Below are 21,123 nucleotides of genomic sequence, written 5' to 3' on the forward strand. Positions count from 1 at the left end.
ACTAAGCTTATCTCCGGCATTGGCCAGTCATTTATGTGTTTGACCAAGTCATAATAGAACCCCTTCACATATATATATATATATATATATATATATATATATATATATATATATATATATATATATATATATATATATATATATATATATATATATATATATTTTAATATATGTATATATATATATATATATATGTATGTATATATAAATATATATATATAAATAAATAAACACTTTTATTTGGGTGTGATTAATTATTTCACAGTCCTAATTTATTTATATTTACATACATACTTTTATAATATGAATATTATTGTTATAATAAAATATGGAATACTGACAGAAAAGGCTTATTGTGTGGCAACCTCTTGGTGTAGCAGCATAATCCAGGTTTCAAATTAAAGGTAACACTTTGAAGTTTCATGTAGACTATTCGGATTATATATCAGGGGTAATTACACAAAAGTTCCTATTTTTAAACCATTATAAAAGTGACATTTATTTGCTATTAAAATTGGTACAATAGTCCCCTTCACAAGTATATATAGATGTAGCATGTTGAAATCCCCACCTACACTACTGTGATGGTATACACATGGAAGACAGAGATTTAAAAAATGACCCAAAAAACATAGCTTGGCTAATGCCCTTTGAAAAGGACGGTTTTATTGAGCTTCTGTATAATGTACAAGAGAGCGTTGTCCACAAGGCCATCAAAGCGGACAGAAGGTAGCTGTGGTCATGTACTAGTGCAGGAATGTCAGCAAACGGGGATGGAAGATCTTCTCCTCCTGCTTACACATTATATAACCTGCAGAAACAAAAACAAAAGTGACCAACAACAATTCACGGTGTATAAGATTGGTATATCAATATGTGATTAAATTTCAATGATACACATGCCCTTTGAAGATGAGCTGGAAAGTTGAAAATGTTTGGCACAACACCATCTTTAAGTTGTCCAAATGAAACTAATACAAACTTATAAAAGTTTTGAGTCAACAACAATCTTGTAATACTATTATGTCATAGCAAAAGTCTGGCATCTTCCTTTTAATAAATCCAGCAAATTCCTGTAACATAATGTAAGATGTGTTGACAAACCAAATCGATTGGAAATCATGTTAAATTCTGCCTCTTCCACTGATGTAAAGTTGCTGGTTAACGTTAGCAGCTAGCTAAACTGTAATGTTAGCTGCTAACTTACTAACGTTAGGTCTCACTTCGCAGCTTCTTGTTATTAGCCAGCTAACGTTAGGCTAATAATGAAAATACAACAACACTCAGATTATTGTTATTAGCCAACTAATAACTACAACCAGATCCACAAAGATTGTAATTTACACCAAAGATTAATTGTCATACAATCGTTAGTGGTGTCAGTAAAACCTATATAATTGACCAATAGTCTCAGCCTTGATAACTTGCGCAAGTAGCCGTGATGCACAACTATGCTGCATGATTAAGTCATTTTTCGACAAGAAAATCTGCAATTTCGACATGTTCAAGCTTCTAGAATTATAGCCACGTTCATAATGTTTGTAAGAAACCAAACTGTAAATCCGTCAAGAATTCAGTGAGATAAGAGTATTTGTGTTCATGCTGATCACTCACCTTACATTAGGTACCACAGAGCACAACAGAAAGCCTGCCTGAGGTAAGATGGCCGCCGGTGATGACGTTTGAGACTCCGCCGTAAGACATCTAGCCTTTATTATGGATATCTATGGGCTCAGTACCATGAAGCTGCTTCTTTAACCACGTGACGACCGGAGATGTTCATGGATTTAAGTTTCTGCTGCCATTTCTCTCCTACTGATACTGATCGTTTATATTAACACCAAAAACAAATTATATGCTCATTATTCTACAAATTATACAGGTTGGTACAAATTATACAGCTTGCATCTACCTAATGTTTCTGGGTTCAGCGTTTAATTTCTGGATCCTATTAAATGCAGAATGATTTTTATTTTGGGGTCATTTTTAGCGCAGTTAATGAGTTAGAGAGTTATTCTTTCTGGTCAAGGGCACCCTCTAGTGGTAAAGGTCTGCACACCTGGCATTCAGACCAAAAAAAATTTATGTTGTTCCTTTGTTGTTCCTCCCCCCCCAAGTCTGTAGACTGTTATAGCTGCATTTATTTATGTATTAATGTAAAGGCTATTGACAGCATAAGTTTTGTCTTATGAGAAAGTATTCTTTTAGTTTTATTATTTTTGTATCCTTTTAGATTTCTACCCATCCATGATACTTTTATTAAAGTTTATTATTTATTATTTTATTATTTAAGTTTATTTAAGTTTTGAAATACTAATCAAAGTTTTTATTTTTTCTAATGACTTTGACATTCAAAATTAAAATAAGAGCAAATGTCCCTATTATATGTGTCCCTGAAATTCTACAGGGAAAAATAATCAGGTCCTGGGATTGAATCCCAGCCTAAGCTCTCTGCATGGGGTTTGAATGTCCTCCCTGTTGGTTATAAGGTCAATGTTTTGGTTTTTTACATTGCTGTATGTTTAGGTGTATGTGAGCATTCAAACATGTCCAATCACCCATTTGTTAGTAAGATGAAAATGAACTTGCCTGATGTAGCTTATTTATTGAGCCCAGCAATTATCAGCAGCTGAAAAAAAACCCCCACAAAGCTGGTGGAAATCTATGCTCACGCTTTACTAAACTGTATTTAGTTATGTGAGACAGTTTTACAATCTGTGCATGTGGATTACTAAACTGTTTTTTTCTGTGGACTAGGTGAGAATTTGAAGAAAATAGGCCCAATTTAAAACCTTCAAAACTTAAAATTCCAAACTTTTCAGTTAAAAATAAAATTAAACCCCTCTTTTGCCAGAAATTAGATGTTTGGCTCTTTTTCTTCATTTGAATTCTTCCTACTTTTTACTATGTTACTCCTAATGTGTCACAAATCTGGGTGATGTGCCCACAACATTTGATAATTGTATTTGTTTGAAAGCATTATAACAAATATCTGCATATATAGTCATCATTATTCTGGCTGCATCACACATGATACTCACTGTACAAAACTACACTTAGCTGCTATATCAGCTATATATGATGATTAACTGCATCTATTACAAAACGGATTAGGATAAAATATACTTTCTCTCATAGTGAAATGGCAAAGAAACCAATTTATTTATGAAGCCCATTCAAAAATTGCATATTACTGACTAAGATGCTACACATATCAAACAGAAATGATAAAAAATAATATTTTAGAAACAAAAAAACAAGGTGCCTATAGGTGTCTCATGGGGGAACAGCTAAATAAAGGTCACCATATTGACATCAACAGCTTTTCATTTCTCTGTTCAATGACATCACTTATATCCAGGTAGAACTGACACATTAGGGTTGCTAATGAAAGTAAAAATAAAAGAATACCTTTCATGGAAGTCTTACTGCCCCCTCTAGTGGTGGCTTTGAGACCTTCATAAGAGTTCAGAAGTTTTTCTGTTGTTTTTAAGAGTTTAAATCAAATCCCAAATTCTAGAAAGACATAAAGAGCTACCGTTGTTAGAGCTTTTAGTAATATAAAGGCTCTAGAAGACAAGATTTTTGTCGTAACTAATACCTGCTTTAGGATATTGACATTATCATTTCTCTAACAGTTAGATTTTTACCCATCCATGATATTTTAGATTTTAGAAAAAGTTGTGAAACATCAATCAAAGGATGTTGAATATAGAAGACATGCATTTTTTTCTCTCTTCAGTTTTTTAAATTATTTTTTCAACCGACTTCCACATTCAAAATTAATAGAAGAGCAAATGATAAAATGGTTGTTTGAATCTAATGTATAATTCCAAATAAAAGCTGAGCACACTGAAATTCTACAAATAAGAAGGTCAGGGGTTTGAATCCCAGCCTGAGGTCTCTGCATGGAGTTTATTCTCTATGCTGTGTGTTAGTATGCGTGCACACCAACATGTCCAATAACCCAATGACCCCCTGTGCCCCTGTCATATGTGTGGGTATTCCTGTGCTTGTTATTCTTGGGGCTCAAGTATAAAATGCTTTTTAATGGTCTACTGGGAAAAAGCTCTATTTGCTTCAGTTGGTCGGGTGAGATTGTCAATGAAACAGTCTGAGTTCAATCATGAGTTTGAGAAAATTAATGTTTTTTTTTAATAGATGCTCTTTTATTTTTAATTAAAGGATGCACAATGAAGTTCTTTAGACCCCAGGGAACACACTTGTATATCACTATTCAAAATAGCAACAAATGGCCTGACAACAAAAAGAAATTATAAAAATGATGAGAGGAAAACCTCAAAATATCTAGCTTACTGTTCTGTTAGTAAACATGGTCATCCCTCCTGTTGTGGTTTCTTGTAATCTGAGGAACAGCAAAACCATAAAGGCCACAATGTCACATCACTTATATCAAGAACTGACATATTAGGGTTGGTAATGAAAGAAAAACTTTTTTATTTTATTATTATTATTTTTAATAATGTTAATCATTATTGTTTTTCAATTCTTCTTGAAAGTGTTTGAAACTTAACGACCCCTATTTAAAGGGCCAAAATTTCATTTATTAATTTTTTTTTTTTATGGAAACAAGCAGTAAAACAAAGGTTGTGAAAGCTTTTCTGCCCCATCTAGTGGCTTATATGTTGTAAAATAATTCCTTTGGATAGAAATCATTTTACAGGGTACTGTATAAATTAATATGAATGCCTTTATAATCTTTATAAAGTCATAAAAATTATAATAACATCTTTTAAAATCTATTATGCATAGAAATCTTTTTGATTTATTGTTTTTAAATGAGAGATGTTTCATCCTCCTTAATGTTACCATTTAAAAAAGAAAAGAAACACAGAGACCAAGGAGAACTGGATCAGTGCAAGACTTATAACTCCAGCACACCCCTGGTTCTACCTTTTAAAAATTCTATTAATAATCTTTAATTGAAAGTAAATAAAGTCCAGTTTTTGGTTCTTTATTTGCAAAGGGACAGTGCACAATCATAAATATTAGACAATGTAAATATACCAGAGTTTGGAGAATGAAGCTAATTTCCATTGGTAATCCCCTAAAGCCAGCCTAAAAATCAACAAAGTTCAAATCACACATTATTTTACAAATATGCAATAAAATCATAAGAAAAAAAGCATTTCATTAAACAAGAGTGACCCGGTGTTTTTTAATGGAGATCATGTTGACTGGTTTTAAACCAGTTGCCAAATTTAGTCTTAAAGGTGTTAAACTTCCAGCATTTATTTATAGTGAATGGGATGCTGGTCTTACACATACATGTATAGTTAGTGATAGAATAAAGTGATATTTCTCGGTCTACTCTAACCATTGAGTGGCTCTCTGCTAGTAGCTGATCTCATTTTTATTAATCCCCAATGTTGGTGTTTGGAGACTATGAAGTATTTAAGAACAAGTGAATCAAATTAAAATTCAGAAGGTCAGAAAGTCTCCAGAATCCAAAAGTAGTGATACAGAAAGGTTTTGTAATAATCTTTCATGCTCTCCCTGTATCCCAGTGATCTCAATCCTGGGCCCTGTAGTGTGAGTCTGGGGCCCCCCACACCTGCTATTAAGCTTATTTTCCTTCTGAAAAAGACAGTAAATCCTTTATACATGAGCATGTCCATTCATACATACAGGGTTTTATTTCCAGGTGCTCATGGATAAACACTAATGCTAAATACTAAGCTGCAGCTACAGTTATATACCATTCTGAATAACAGTGTGTAATCACCAGATGTTTTACTTACCATACACACTTACTGACTGGGAATCTAAATATACTCGCTGCTCTTTAAGATAGATTTATGTTTACTTTGTTTGTATTTTGTCTTCTCTTTACCTATTTTTTTTCTCTTGTTTTCTTTCCCTCTTATCTCATGCGGTGTGGAAGAAGCTTTTAGAAATTACTATTTATCTTTTGTGTTGTTTATTTTGCTGTTTTTTTTCTTTTCTATCTCTCTCTTTCGATGGGGCAACAAATCTCCAAGCTATGTTAACAGCACAGGACACAAACAAAATAAAAAAGGGATTAAATGTATTTCATTTATTTTTAATAAAATTATTGGATAGATTTTTTTATTTTATATTTTAATTCAATAAAGATGTTTTCATTAGTTATCATCTTCCTTGACAAACAGTGACATTTTTTGTTGAAACATCGTCACATCTATAAATTACATGTGTTGTTTATAAGGGTTTCAAAGTGTTAAAATAATTATGAATGAAATGATTCCTGAAATAGTTAATATTGTTTTGTCTTGGAAGACACTGCAGGCATTTAGCATGCTGTGGTTTTTATTGGTTTTTATTTTTGTTTTCTTCAGTTCATGGATGAGATCTTTCTCACCAGAGAGCTGAAACACACATTCATACTTGGTCCTGTCTTCAGGTGGAACAGATGAAAGATCGATGTCAGCAGACATCTGGTAGGTCCCATCATTGTTAGGGAGGATCTCTCCTTTCTCCACACCATCATGGACCTCTGCTCCATCTTTCCTCCAGAACATTTTAGCCTTACTGGGATAAAAACCTGTAGCAAAGCAGCTGACTTGAGACGAGGAAGACCTCTGAAGGAAAGACACTGAGGGAAGATCTGGGAAAAATACAGGAAACAGTTTTTATCTAACATTATTTCCAACAGTAACACATTTTTTCCCGACCTAATGTGGTCTAATTTCTACCTTTTCTCATCAGAGTGTGGCTCCCGTAAACCACATACATCTCCAGATATTCACGACAACGCTGGGTGAGATCATTTTTAGCTCGTTCAATCAAAGCTCGGTCAGCGTCCCATTGGTGTTTGGTGATGAGGCCTTGAGGTTTTGGAGCCACCCATGTTCCAGTGTTCAGGTCAAAGGAAATAAAATCTTCTCCATCATAACCGTACTGCTGGTATCCATTAATCTGCTCCGTTTCATCATCCCACTGACAGCCATACATGGCCTGGTAAATGTGAACACCTGAAAAAACAGAACGTTCATATTTATACAACAGGATCTCCATGTTTTAGACCAAAGGAATATTTGAAGAACAGCCAGAGCTCAACAATGGAGACATCAGCTTAGCAATAGCTTTTGAGCTCAATGAAAATTATGGACTGAATTATTTAAATATTTTTTTTGTGTGATTGAATATTACATGTTTTTCATTATATCCACTTAAATAAGAACAAAAGGCTCCAAGAATTATGTTGATATTTCTGTTAGAGCCTCAGACCAGCTAACCTGACTCTGCCAGATGGATTTCCTCCACATATCCATCTGGAAACCTTCCGTTGAAGTAATTTTGGGAAGGGGCGAAAATACTGGTTAGCTGATTGGCCTATGTTGGTGATAGACAGGCCAAATAAACCAATCAGATCAACGAAGCATATGACGTAACAGAGCGATGGCGAAGAGGAGCCAAAACATCAAACTCTTGCCGAAGAGCAAAAACATCTTTTCCTCTGAGAAAAGCCTCCAGAGCAGTGTTTTGCTCTTCTTTCAGTGAAGAAATACTCTGTAATTCCGATAAAACTTGCTCGATAGCCACGCTAACGCTAGTTTCATCGGCTGAAGCCGCCATGTTCTTTAGACTGAACTGTCGCACTTCTTGTTGTGTCACACCTCAACCCGCCTCAAAGCCAACGCTGATTGGACGTTCGTTTGGGGAACGGCTCCAAATTTTCTTTAACGGAGAGTCTCCAGACTGATTAGCGAGTGAAACCTTGAAAGCTCGCGAGATCAGGATGGTCTCACGAGGCTACAGTCCAGCAGGGGGCCTTCAGGAGGGTTTAATGCCCCTGACCCACTTCCAGATGTTTGATCCAGCTGAAATTTTAAATGTGATGTTATGTAAATCTTTATAGATTAAGTAGCAAATTACAGCTCTGAACTATTTATGGTTTCTGATTTACAGATGTTTGAACTGAGTGAAGTCTGAAATGGAGCCTGTTGAGTGTCGAGCAGTGATCCGGTTTATCTACTGGAAAGGACTCACACCACATAAGACTTTTGATTAAATTAAAGCAATTTATGATGATGATGCCCGTGTTATGCCATTTGCCATGATCATACTTTTTGGACAGTGAACCAGTGTCCATATTTCATCCTGATAGGATGACCAGAGAAGAAAACGCAGCTTTGGTGAATAACAGCTGGGGGACTTCAGCAGCCCCCCTTTTTCAGCCAAAGCAGCCACAAGCAGTCACATGGAAGTCACAGAGGTGTGAAAACCTACCCCCCTCTGTGAGGGCAGAACAAAACCACAGAGCACACAGGATTCCTCCTCTTTTGCTCTTCACTTTTTCTCCCTCGTCTGATCCAGCCTGCTTCTGCTCCTGCGCTCAAAGCTGGGGCCCACTGTGGCCCACAGTGGAGATGCAGGCCCCAGGGGAACCAGATCCCCAGAACCATCAAGGATGAGTCAGAAGTCTTCAGAACCTAACTGCTGCAAACAGAACCTTTGCAACACATTTCTCTTGAGTTTCAGAACTTTTAGAGCCAAACTGGATGAAGACCATGCCCTGGGTGTGAGACTGAGGGGACCCCTGCTGTGAGACTGAGACAATGAGTCCCTGACTGCAGAGCTGCAAAACTGGATGAAACTCAAGCTTTCCAAACGGACATGGAAAAAGGTTTGCAGGTCTGGCATGATTAGGGACAGAACAAGCAATGTGTCTTTTGATGATGCTAATCATATCGTCTGTTTACTGCCGAGTAAAGACAACGCTAATTGATGCTAAAGAATGGACTGCATGCTACGCTATGTTACAGGAATATGTGTTGAGCTGTTGCTAAAGCTTAGACAAGCTTTATTCACTAAGGGTTTAAACACTGATAGAACATTAGTGTTCACGTGTTCCTCAAATGCTCATTACATTTCCATTGCCAAGTATGACCAAGAGTCATTTAGTGGAATCCTGATGTCTATTCGCTGCTAGCTATTTCAAAGAGGGTAAAGAATCATTTAGCTAAAGGTTATTGGTTCTTGATTAAGCAAATCATTCAATAGAACATTATTAGGCCAAATAATGTTTTATTCACCTCATGGATTTGCATTGTGAATTGGTCTGAAAACATTCCAATTTCTTTAAAATTAGTGAAAAGCTAATTTGATCACATTCCAAATTATTCCAGATAAACATTGGTTTCAAACACAGAATCCATCTTAAACTGTAATATGTTTTTCAACCGTTTTCCCCTTCCTCTTTGTACATAGTAGTTAGTTTAGTTTAGTTGAGTTTTACTAGTCTTAGTTGAGAGTGTTAAACTGAAATATGTTTGACTTGGAGCTGAATGATTTTTGTTAATAAAATCTTGTATTTTGAACAGAAGTTGTGGTGAATTTATTCCATGTATGTGCAGAAATAACTGTTTGACCATGATTAGTGCTCGAATCACTCTTTCATTTATTGTTCTTACACACAGTTAGTAGGACTGTGTGTCATAAACAGTATATAACAGCTGAAATAATATCTGATTAAATAAGATATTTTACCACCCCTACAGGGGAGGGCAATAAACATCTTAAAGTATCAGAAACATAAATTCCCAGCGGGCTGGGAATAGAATTTAACTATAGAATCACAACACCCGTTATGAAATCTTGCAAAATGTTTTAAAAGGTTATATAATGGGACATTATTACTAGAAGTTATTTTCATTTGATCAAAAGTCTCTTGTTGTGTGCGTCCTTTCAAATGCAAAAACACAGACTTTACTCCGTTTGAACACCTGTAAATCAGAAACCACAATTTGTTCAGAGCTGTAATTTGCTATTTAATCTATAGAGATTTAAATAATTTCACATGCAAAATTTCAGCTCGATCAAACATCTGGAAGCGGGTCAGGGGCGTTATTTATTGATCGTCTCCTGTATCAATACCCAGAATACTGATCTTAAAACTTTAAATATCAATAAGGTTTCGTTTTAAATTTGTATGAGAAAGTAGGCATTTGAAAATTATATGTTAAAGTATGCGTCTCTGTTGGAGTCACTAATAACTAAAATGACTGTGGGTGAAGTCAGATTAATAATCCTGTCTCTATAGTTTATTTTCTGCCTCTTAACTGATACAATGTTAAGAAATTGAGACACAATCTTGGAGTCTGTGTAATTTTATGCAGCTGTGGTTGAGCTCTGATTAAACATCCAATAATAGTTGAAGATGAACTAACCTTCAGTGTGGTTGAAGCGCTGCTTCACCGTCTCCATGCTGCACTCAAGTATCTTCTGGTTCATCAAACAGATCTCAGTCTCACTCTTCCAGTAATGAGGAAAGTTCATCCATTCCTGTCTGGGTTCGTTCCTGTTGGTTCTGCTGTCACAGTGACTGATCTGAACATCATCCACGTACCCAGCAGACACGTATGCTGGGAGCTCTGGGACTCCAGTAGATCCAGTATAGAAATACTGCAGAGAGTGAGTCACTGTAAGGAAAGCAACAAAAACGCAGTTTAGATGAGTTTTGTTTTTATATAGTAGTCATGAAAGTTAATAAGTTATTTCTTTCCTGCTTTTGCAGAAAACAGTAGACTAAGAAGAAGTTTTTCTTTCCCAAGCTGCTGTCCAAGAATTTAATAATAATTAGAAATAATTTCACATTCCTGGAATAATATCACAGATATAAAATGATTTCTTAGTCTAAAATAGGCTGGATGGTGTCTGCAACAAAGAAGAAACTTTATTTTAGTTTCAGTATTTATTTATTTATTTTTTTAATGAAATGGAGGAATCTGGGAGAGGAGACTGGTTTAACTGGCTAAGCAAGAAAGGGATTATGGGTAATTGGTTACTATTAGCTGAGATCTTTGTGTAAAAAATTATACAAAAATATTTAGTATAATCAGCAATGATTGTTCTTTAGAAAGTGACCTTATTTGTAAAGCATTTAGAAAACAAAAGCTACAAATGGCTTTAAAGTTAAATCTGCCAATTTATTAAGATTTTTAAGCAATTTAAGGTTGATTCAATCAGTTCATGCTGAAAGAATCCTATCAAATGTAAATATATATATATATATATATATATATATATATATATATATATATATATATATATATATATATATATATATATATATATATATATTTTTTTTTTTTTATTAAAGCATGTATAGGAGGCCTGTGAGGTTTTGGGACCCTAAGCACCTTAGCTATCTTCAGCATAGGCTGATCTTGTGTTCAGAAAGTATATAAAAGCTCTACAATAAATCAGAGCATTTACCAGATTAAAAAAATCCAATTGTTCCCAACCCTGTTCCTCAGGGACCCCTGTCCTGAATGCTTTAGGTGTTTCCTTGTTGCACCAGAAAGGAGGAGCTCTGATTTAAATCAGGTGTCCTGGAACAGAGACACATCTAAAACATGCAGGTCAGGGGTCTCTGAGGACCAGGATTGGGTACCACTGAGTTAATCCCTGAGACCTTGAATGAAAATTAGTCAGTTTGGACAAATTTACCAAGAAGTTCACTGTTCCTGTTGATAGAAAAATATGTAAATATGCTGAATCTTTATAAAGATAATTTGAAGCATTATTTTCTCACCTGCTGCCGTTCCATGTAATCCCAGAAAAACCAGTAAACAGAAAAGCTTCATAGTGAGCTGCTGGTAACTGTGATAAAATGACCACTGCTTCGTTTCTGTGTCCAGAAAATAAAGCTATAAACTTTCAGCTCTGCTTCCTTCTGGGAATAAGGAGGAGAAACATCAGATGGAGGTTTACTGGAAGGATGGGTCCCTTAAATCTTGGTCAAACTGTAACTTCTTTATTGCTCAGAAGTTGTTCCTTATTTACAGATAAGGCCTCACAACATGTTTTTCTTTCTCAAAGATTTTCTGTTTTGGAATCACCTTGGACCTGACTTGTAGTGTTTGTCATCGTCTCTATTTGCCCCCTTTCTCGTCTGTCAACCAGCAGATTGAGACTAATGTCTGTCCTCCTCCTCATTGATTCTATTTTGTTTTTCTGTTAAAGTAATTGTTTTCCCGTTTAATAGATCACATAGAAGGAAATATTTGGCTTGCTGAATTTCTCAGTGGTTCAAAGTTTATTGATTTGCTTTTCTGATGAGAATTTAGAAATATAAATACATCTTCTGGAAACTCATGCCTTCTTTGGTCTGCTTGTTAGCCGGTTCAGCAGTCTTCAGGCTCCGGCTCCTGGAACTTTCTAGGCGGCGTTCGCTGTATGCTGCTGTTAGCCATCTGGCTGGATTCTTTTCCTACTTCTGGGCACAGACTGAACTCTAAAATTCTGGTTAATGAATCAAACATTCGTAATCATCCTCTGCCAGATTGACGTAATCACTAACCTGTGTTTTCTGCTTGCAGAGGTTCCAGCCTTAGATGTTACCTAGCTGTTCACTGCAAATCCATTGTTTTAAACAAATGCTTTTTGAGATACTGTTTGTCTGTCTGAATACTGGATTCTCTGTTTTGAGCTTTGACCAATGGAACACCATAGCTAAATATTCCAGGGTCATTTTTTGGTCCTGATTCAGACCTGCTTCTATGGAAGAAAAAATCCATACAATCCCTGTCTTTCCTGGTGACTTTTCCCAGAGAAACATCATTGAAATCCCTTAAAGAGGAGCCCAGGAGGTAACCTGTTTAGGCTATATTCACACTGCAGGCAAATATTTTTACCCATATGCAACTCAAACTTTTTCATGGACGTCTAAACAGTCCCTTTCAGAATAAATCCAATTTAAGCCACTATGGCTACATTTACACTGCAGGTCTTGCCCAAATTTGTTTTTTTTTTTAGGGATCTATATTTTGATGTTTCATTCTGATTACCTTTAAAATGTGGCCTGATTTCAGTTTGAACAGTTTGCAGCTCCAAAAGCACCTGCATGTGCATAAAACAATAAAATACATCGTCACACGCAGCACAACAGTAAACATTAAGAAAAAGGTGTTTGGTACAGCAGAAGGTATTTATTGTGTCAGCAGGTGCTCAGTTTGAAATGAATAAACTATTTGTTGTGGCTTTTTAGGGAGATCTGACTGAAACGGTCTGGATACAGAGACACAGCCAGCAGTGGTGGAGCAGAGTAGAGATTATTCAGAACGTCTAAAAAACAACTTTCAATCATATATGGAAGCACCTCTCCTCTCAGCTCTACAGACAGGAGATATGATACCATCCGATATATTTAGATGAAATGATTCGAGGGTTTAATAAGAAAAGGCAATTTGAAAATTGGCCTAAAGTTGAAATGATTCAACAACCCTTTAAAATTCTATTTATTTTTGCTATTGTGCTCAGTGTCATTCATATCATTTCCTCCATCAATTCAGCCAAATTTTCCAGCAAGTTTCGACTTTGGTCCCTCGTGGAAAATAAACATTTACTGCCCAGTTTCTTCTCATGATATAATAACCAGACTGAACCTACTTGCAGACTAAAAAACTTTACTTTATGTGTTTATTATGAGAAAAAAATGATACTGAAAATATTTTGAAAAATAAAATCTACACATAAAAATCTTTATCTTTAATAAAGCTAGAAGTGCAAATTAAAATCATATTCCAAACTTTGTCATTTAAAAGAAACACAATAATGTTAAGAATATGATGTCCATATAAATAAGGTAGGGGTATATAGTATGTTTCTTGGATGCAAACTCTGTATGGAATCAAAAAAGACAGAAAAAGTATTTCTTGTGTAATCAAAATAAAAATAAAACTTTATTGCCTTAAAATTGATTCATTAGTTGCATCAAAACATGCTAATTTATTACAACTCATACAGTAAGAGGTTTTAAAGCCCATGTAAGAGATATATCATATTTTTTCAAAATTATTATTTTTGAAAGATTAAAAAGACAGTTTAACTAACTTGAAAAATGAATGGAAGAACGAACAGTATAGAGAAATCGGTTAAGGATCCCAATTAGAAACGTATAATGAATAAAAATTTTTAATTCATTACATTCAAATTACAGGATATGAAAAACATTCTCTTGTTTGTTAGATGAAAACACCATAATATATAATCCAACCCAGTTTAGCGAAATCTAAACCTAATAAATAAAAACATAAGCAAAATATCTACTTTATGGGTGTGTGCACACAAGCACACATCGATATGTAATAAATGGGTAATTTTTAGTCGTTATGGGTGGACTTCCCCCAGGGGTCAGTATGTTTTTTATTATACAAAGTTAGAAATAAACAGCTACTAGAAATCATACCCAGACAAACATGAAAAGAATGTTCCTTTCAATAAGTGGTGCGAAAGTATAAATCAAACTCTTTTTATGAGGCTATTTAGGAAAAATCTTAAATAAGATTTCTTAAAAAGATGTGAGATGGAAGAAGGGCGGTGAACATCATTGGGTGCTCTTAGTCACTATAGATCAGTTTAGATGTATATATTGATCAGATTGTTGCAATGCATCACTCAATTTATTTATTAATATCATCTTTTAAGAACAGAGGAGCCAGTTGAGGCGGCTCGGGCAACTGATTACGATGCCTCCTGGACGTCTCCCTGGTGAGGTGTTTCAGGCACGTCCCACCGGGAGGAGGCCCAGGGGGAGACCCAGGACACTCTGGAGGGATTATGTTTCTCGGCTGGCCTAGGAGCACCTTGGGATTCCCCCGGAGGTGCTGGCCCAAGTGGCTGGGGAGAGGGACGTCAGGGCATCCCTACTGAAGCTGCTACCCCCGCGACCCGACCCTAGATAAGGGAAAGAAGATGGATGGATGGATGGATGGATGGATGGATGGATGGATGGATGGATGGATGGATGGATGGATGGATGGATGGATGGATGGATGGATGGATGGATGGATGGATGGATGGATGGATGGATGGATGGATGGATGTTTTAAGAAAAAACAGAGGCATGGTGAAAGTGCTGCACATCATGAGAAGAATAGATTAAAATAGTAAATTATGTTTCTATGCAAAACAAAACACAAAAACAGAACAAATATAATATCCAGGTTAATAGCAGACATATTAAATGGTGGTGGGTTATGGGTAATAATTGCATGAATGTGTGCAGCACATATGAATCTGTAAATGCAGGTATAAATGTAGTGTAGTTAATTAACTTGCTCACTTAATGAACCTCTGAGTCGTGTGGATTCATAAGTAACGTAGTAATAGGAATATTTTTAATGCAAAAGATTACAGGAATAAGAGAAACAATAAAATACATTTAACTTTTTTATACCAATTTCACACATTATCACTTTAATATACATGTAATCTAAATATAAAAATAAAGAAATAGGATATAAAGAGAAAAAAATCATTCATATTGTCATTCATTCATTCATGTACTTCCTCCTCCACTCAGGGTAAATCAGGCTGTAGCAGTTCTCCCATGGTGCCAGCAGAGCTTTGTTGTTTGATTTGTTTGTAGTATTTTCATCCTGTAGTTTTGGACCAATCCAGGTGTTTGTCTCCATGATCGATGCCATGAAGTCTTTCCCATCCCAGCCATCCTGCTTATAGCCAGTAACCTGTCCAGCTTCATCGTTCCATTTACAGCCGTAAATGTTCTGGACAATATGGACACCTAGAAGACAGAGAAAAAACTAATTTAAGATGTTATAGATCACACTTTCAACAGCAGTTTTAACTATTTACCATAAACACTGTCATCCACACAACAAAGAAATCTTGGAGAGAAAGAAAAAAAAAACATGAGAAAATGCTAAAACATTACCTGTAGAAACCTTCATCATATACAGATTTACTGTCTGCAGTGTTTATCTACACACATCAAAGGCAGTTCAACTTCATATGACTCATGTATACAGAAACAATGTGGACTTTAGGACAAGTTAAACTCCTCATTAGTTTATTTTCACATGAGTGGGATCTACAGACAGACAGGGAGTTGAGATGTCTGGAAAACATGGATAAACGTGAGTCACTGGATGAGAGTTTAGCTCCAGAGTTTGTTCTCTGCAGCTTCAGTCTCTGTTCTCCATCCTCCATCAATGATCTTCCTGCTTCCTCTCAGTCTCTAATGTTTCAGCTGGAAACAAACAGACCTGTCCACAGATCTCCTCACTAGAACCAGAACCACTGACCCAGGAGCTCCTTCTCTATAAAGCAGCTCCATCTAAAGCAGCTGTTGATCAGGATGGTTTTTCCAGATGTTCCCTCCTGATCAGAGTAAAACCTGATTAAAGCTTCAGTCCATCAATAAACTGTCAGTGATCAGTGAGACAGTCTGAGCTCCTTCCAGCTGCCATCAGGATGATCTTCCAGCTGCTGATCAATAAACTCCCAGTTTAGCTGCTCTCAGCTCTTTATTTCTCTGTTTGCTTCCAGACGACTGAAGGAGCAGAAACCTGATTCACCTGAAGTCTGTTTGTAGGAATTAACATCAGTCTTTTATGTCGGCCTATAAGTGATCAAATCGCAGAGAGAAAATCTGGAGAGAATTTAAGTCTTTCTATTTTTATTCAGACTCTGTAAACGTTCACTAAATGTCAGGATACATCCTGCCCTGGTTCATAAATAAAAATGTAATTTTATTGATCTCACAGTGGAGAAATTTACCACTGCATTTAATCCATCGCCTTGGGGAGCAGTGAGGGGTTAAGGGTCTTGCTCAGGGACCCAGAGGTGAGGCTGTGGGAATCGAACCAAGCACAAAAACCGTGCTCTAACCAGGTGTGATAAATTAACACCTTGATTCAGGTAGGTTATTATAAATGCCAGTAATATTGCTTATTACTTTAAGCAATATTATAACTGTATAATTAAAAAAGGACCACATTTTAATTACATAATTCCTATAGGCTGGCGACTCTCAAGCAATATTTCTCTGTAAATTTTCATTTAAATTTTATAATTGATGTTTATGATTCAAAATTCAAAAAATATATTTTTCTGTCATTCTTTAAATTTATTTCCATCTTTATTATGTCCGACAAGAAATTCTTTAAATTATTTAAAAAATAAATAAAACAAATGGTTCAAGTCATGGTTAATTTTGTTTTTCTATCTCTGTGTTTAAGTGTTTGTGTCCAGAGAGAGATAAACTAACTATGTGCAGCTTAATGTTTTTTTTGCTACATAGAAGCATTGGGGATATTTTTCATAACTCACCTCCAATGGGGTTGAAGTTCTGTTTAGCGAAATGAATGTTGTTTTTAAAGGTTTTCTGAGCAGTGATTAATGCCTGATTGCTTCTCTTCCAGGAACCTGGACCTTCACTCTTTGCCATCCAGTCCTGTTTGGGGATCTTCTTCCTAAGGACACTATCGTAGTAGGAGACTGGCTGCTCATCCACCAACTCAACTTCCACAAACTCTGGAAAGGTCGTTAGTTCAGGTGATGTGGTGCAGGTAGAGTATTTCAGAGAAGGAGTCACTGGGGGAAAGAAAAGGCTGTTATTCCCACAATAAATAAGTTAAATCACTCAAACAAACAATGGGTACAAGATTGAAGATCCATCTCTGTAATCACATTATTCTGAAAATATTTAGGGAAATAAAAAATATCATGTCTTGATTAAATACTTTAACAGCACTATGATTTATGAGCTGAAGAGCTAAAAATGCAAATATCTCCGTATCTCCACCAGATTAACAATATTCAGTTGAATCTTAGCAATAAAATATAGTTTTAGCAAAGTAAAATCCAGCAAAACTCCCAATAAACTAAAGAAAAATCAGAAATTTCATTTGAGCATCAATCAAATAGTTTGATCAGCAAAAGTCCTAATAATATATATTTTACTAACAAACTGAATAATAATACAATTTATTACCAACTTGAAATTCGTCACTTTTATTCAGATATTTAGTTTCTGTTTACAACTAATAATCTATATTTAAAACTATATTATGTAATAAATAGCTCTCATTATTAAAACAATTATGAAAAACCAAACAAGTAGTTGTTTGATATATGTTTAAAAATATATAAAGCAAAATTTAAATATAAAGTATTTTTGGTCAAAAGTATTTGAGAGAAAACAATTAAATGCTATTTAATTTCTATTCATATTTAAACATTTTAATGTATCAGATTATCTCAGTGTGAAAGAAATCTATTCTGGTCTCATTATATATACCGTATTTTCACGACCATAAGGCGCACCGGACTAAAAGGCGCAGTCTCAGTTATGTGTGCCATTTCTGTATTTAACACACACATAAGGCGCACCGGACTATAGGGCGCGTTTTTTATATACAGGTACATGTCCTCTCAGGTGGATTTTCTCACTTAAAAACATATTAAAACTACTTTATTCCCACTGATCACAGCAAATAAAGCTGCAAGGTGTATTTTTTACAAAGTATTATTCAAACCGGGGAACCGGCCGTGAGAGACACATCGCTGATGACACAGGGCTGTGATTACTCCTCTGATACAGTTTATTGACGCATAAATTAACTTAAAACATAGGCAGGATAATAATCTGGATGAACTGACTGCAATGATTACATTTTCAGGTGGACTTTCTCACTTAAAAAGATTTAGATTATTTAGATGAAAAAACACCTGCTGAGGTGAGCCCGTATGCCCCGCGGCCCAGAGCCTGCTGTTGAATTAAGTTTTCAGGTAGAAAAATAGAGCGGGAGCAAAACTGAGTATGATTGTGCTTTATTCAAGTATTTATTACAGAGTATTAATCAAACCCCTCAAAGTCATCATCCTCTGTTTCTGAATTAAACAGCTGCGCTAAATCCGACATGCCGGTTTCCCCTTCTTCTTCGTTTATTGACGCATAAATTAACTTAAAACATAGGCAGGATAATAATCTGGATGAGCTGACTGCAGTGATTAAATTTTCAGGTGGACTTTCTCACTTAAAAAGATTTAGATTATTTAGATGAAAAAACACCTGCCGAGGTGAGCCCGGATGCGCCGCGGCCCAGAGTCTGCTGTTGAATTAAGCTTTTAGGTAGAAAAATAGAGCGGGAGCAAAACTGAGTATGATTGTGCTTTATTCAAGTATTTATTACAGAGTATTAATCAAACCCATCAAAGTCCTCATCCTCTTTTCATCATAATCCGCTGGACGTCGCTGAGCAACTGTAGTCCTGGTCCGGATGGAAAAATTGCACCGTTTCATAAAACGGAAGCACCACGATGGACCTCCTTGAAAATTTTCAATTTTCATTTCTTCCGCCAGCTTTACCGCCTTTAGTCGAACAGTGACCGTTGAAACGCTGGCCCCACTTGTTCTTTGCTCCACGATCCACCGCTCGAGTCTTTCCTCCAACTCGGGCCACCTTGCCTTATGTCCGCGGAAACTCAGCTGCGTCTTCTTCACCAGTCGGAGTTCGTTTTCCAGCTTCCTCCACTTGCGAACCATCGATTCATTTATATTGAATTCTCTCGCAGCTGCTCGATTTCCATGTTCCACTGCGTAGCTGATAGCCTTCAGTTTAAACTGGGCTTCATAGGCGTGTCTCTTTGCCATTTCCAGGGTTGTTAAGACAACAATGTTCTGCATAAAGCACATACCTGTTCTTTTATACACAAGCCACGCCCACACTTCCCCCTTTAAAGTTCTCACATACTCATGGTGGTCTCAACAACGTCCGCAGATAGGGCGCACCGCACCATAGGGCGCACCCCACATTTTGAGGGGAAAAAAAGACGTTTAGGTGCGCCTTATAGTCGTGAAAATACGGTATAATGAGGCCAGAGTCACTCCTTTAGCTCATCTACAGCGTCTCACTTTAATTGGATTATTAATTGTATTCATGGCCTGAAACAATGTAAATGTTGTTAATTGTAATAACCTGATAATATGATTGTAAAAGGTGATATATATACATTTTTTCCTGGCCCGGGGTCTTTCTGCATGGAGTTAGCATGTTCTCCCTGAGCATGTGCGGGTTCTCTCCGGGTACTCCGGCTTCCTCCCACAGTCCAAAAACATGACTGTTAGGTTAACTGGCTTCTCTACAGTCCTAAGGAGCCAGTTAACTGGTGACCTGTCCAGGGTGGACCCTGCCTCTCGCCTGTAGACAACTGGAGGTAGGCACCAGCACCCCTTGCGACCCCAATTGGGACAAGCGTGTCAGATAATGGATGGATGGAAGGATGTTTAAAGTGGTGCAAAAATAAAAGTATAACTTTTACAAACAAAGGTAGCTTATGAATAATTGTTTTGTACATTTCGACAGGTCCAAAATATGTAAATATAACATTTTTGTTATGATGCCAACATCATCAAGAAAGCGTTCTGCACAAATAGCAGGTTGAAGTCATGCAAGACAAAGTTCAGGTTTTACCAGATTAAGGTAGTTTCCAGACTGAGCTGAGATAGAGCCAAAAAAAAGAGAAAGAAAGAAAAGAAACAAACAAATAACAGAAAGTAAAACAAGAGTGAACATCTTTTAAGCTGCTGAGCGACCAAATCAACTGTAGAAGATTGTTCTCTTTATTATCAGTAATAATATATAGATATTGATTTTTTTTTTTTTTTTTTTTACAGCAAAAACAGAACCTTTCAAGTCACAACATATATGGGGCATAAAATATGCTACCTGTCCTACAATGAAGAAATTATGAAGACATTTTTCCTTCCACTGAGATATTTAGATTGCACTATTTTCAAAATAAAAAATGTTTTAAAATAAAATCAACCCAATGTACATTAAGACAAAAAAAAAAACAAAACAAAAAAAACTGATTATTTCTGTAGATTGAAAACAAAAATTAAAAAACTACCCTACATTTTTTATATCTGTATTTCCAGATGAGAGAATCCAATAACATGAGCATCCACGCATTAACAGTTATTTGTAAATCATTTCATTTTAGATTAACTTTAAAAGATCTTATTCAATATATTAGTTATTTACCTGCAGCCAAGTCTTGTGAACGGATTCCCATCCGACGCGCTAAAAACAGTGACTTCATCATGATTCTGGATTCAAACAAACCTGAAAGAACTCAGTTTTTCAGCTGATCCAATGTTTTGATGTCCACTTTATGGGCGGAACTATCAGACAAACGCTTCACTGATAGCCTCAGATTCAACCAATGGGAATGCTGTATTAACCATGACGTCACCTAAATCCGGTTAAAAACGGAACCAGAGAGGTTTCTAGTGAAAATGAAAGTAAATTAAAGACTAATATTTTTCAGTTGTTTAAAAAAAGTATTGAATACATCTGAAATTGATCG

General features: G+C 35.9%; 1 protein-coding gene across 1 annotated transcript; it reads right to left on the bottom strand.

The window, feature by feature from the left end:
* Positions 1-6,135: 6,135 nt before the first annotated feature.
* LOC119795107 (major histocompatibility complex class I-related gene protein-like) lies at positions 6,136-20,925 on the bottom strand. Its single transcript, XM_038302931.1, has 6 exons — positions 20,799-20,925; positions 17,080-17,343; positions 15,281-15,532; positions 10,173-10,436; positions 6,696-6,974; positions 6,136-6,607 (listed from the first exon to the last, which is right to left on the bottom strand). The coding sequence occupies exons 1-6, from the start codon at positions 20,857-20,859 to the stop codon at positions 6,213-6,215; spliced, it is 1,515 nt and encodes a 504-aa protein (XP_038158859.1). The 5' UTR covers positions 20,860-20,925; the 3' UTR covers positions 6,136-6,212.
* Positions 20,926-21,123: the final 198 nt, after the last annotated feature.

This window comes from Cyprinodon tularosa, unplaced genomic scaffold (assembly GCF_016077235.1).
Source record: "Cyprinodon tularosa strain WSP-4 unplaced genomic scaffold, ASM1607723v1 ctg5, whole genome shotgun sequence".
Classification (NCBI taxonomy): domain Eukaryota; kingdom Metazoa; phylum Chordata; class Actinopteri; order Cyprinodontiformes; family Cyprinodontidae; genus Cyprinodon; species Cyprinodon tularosa.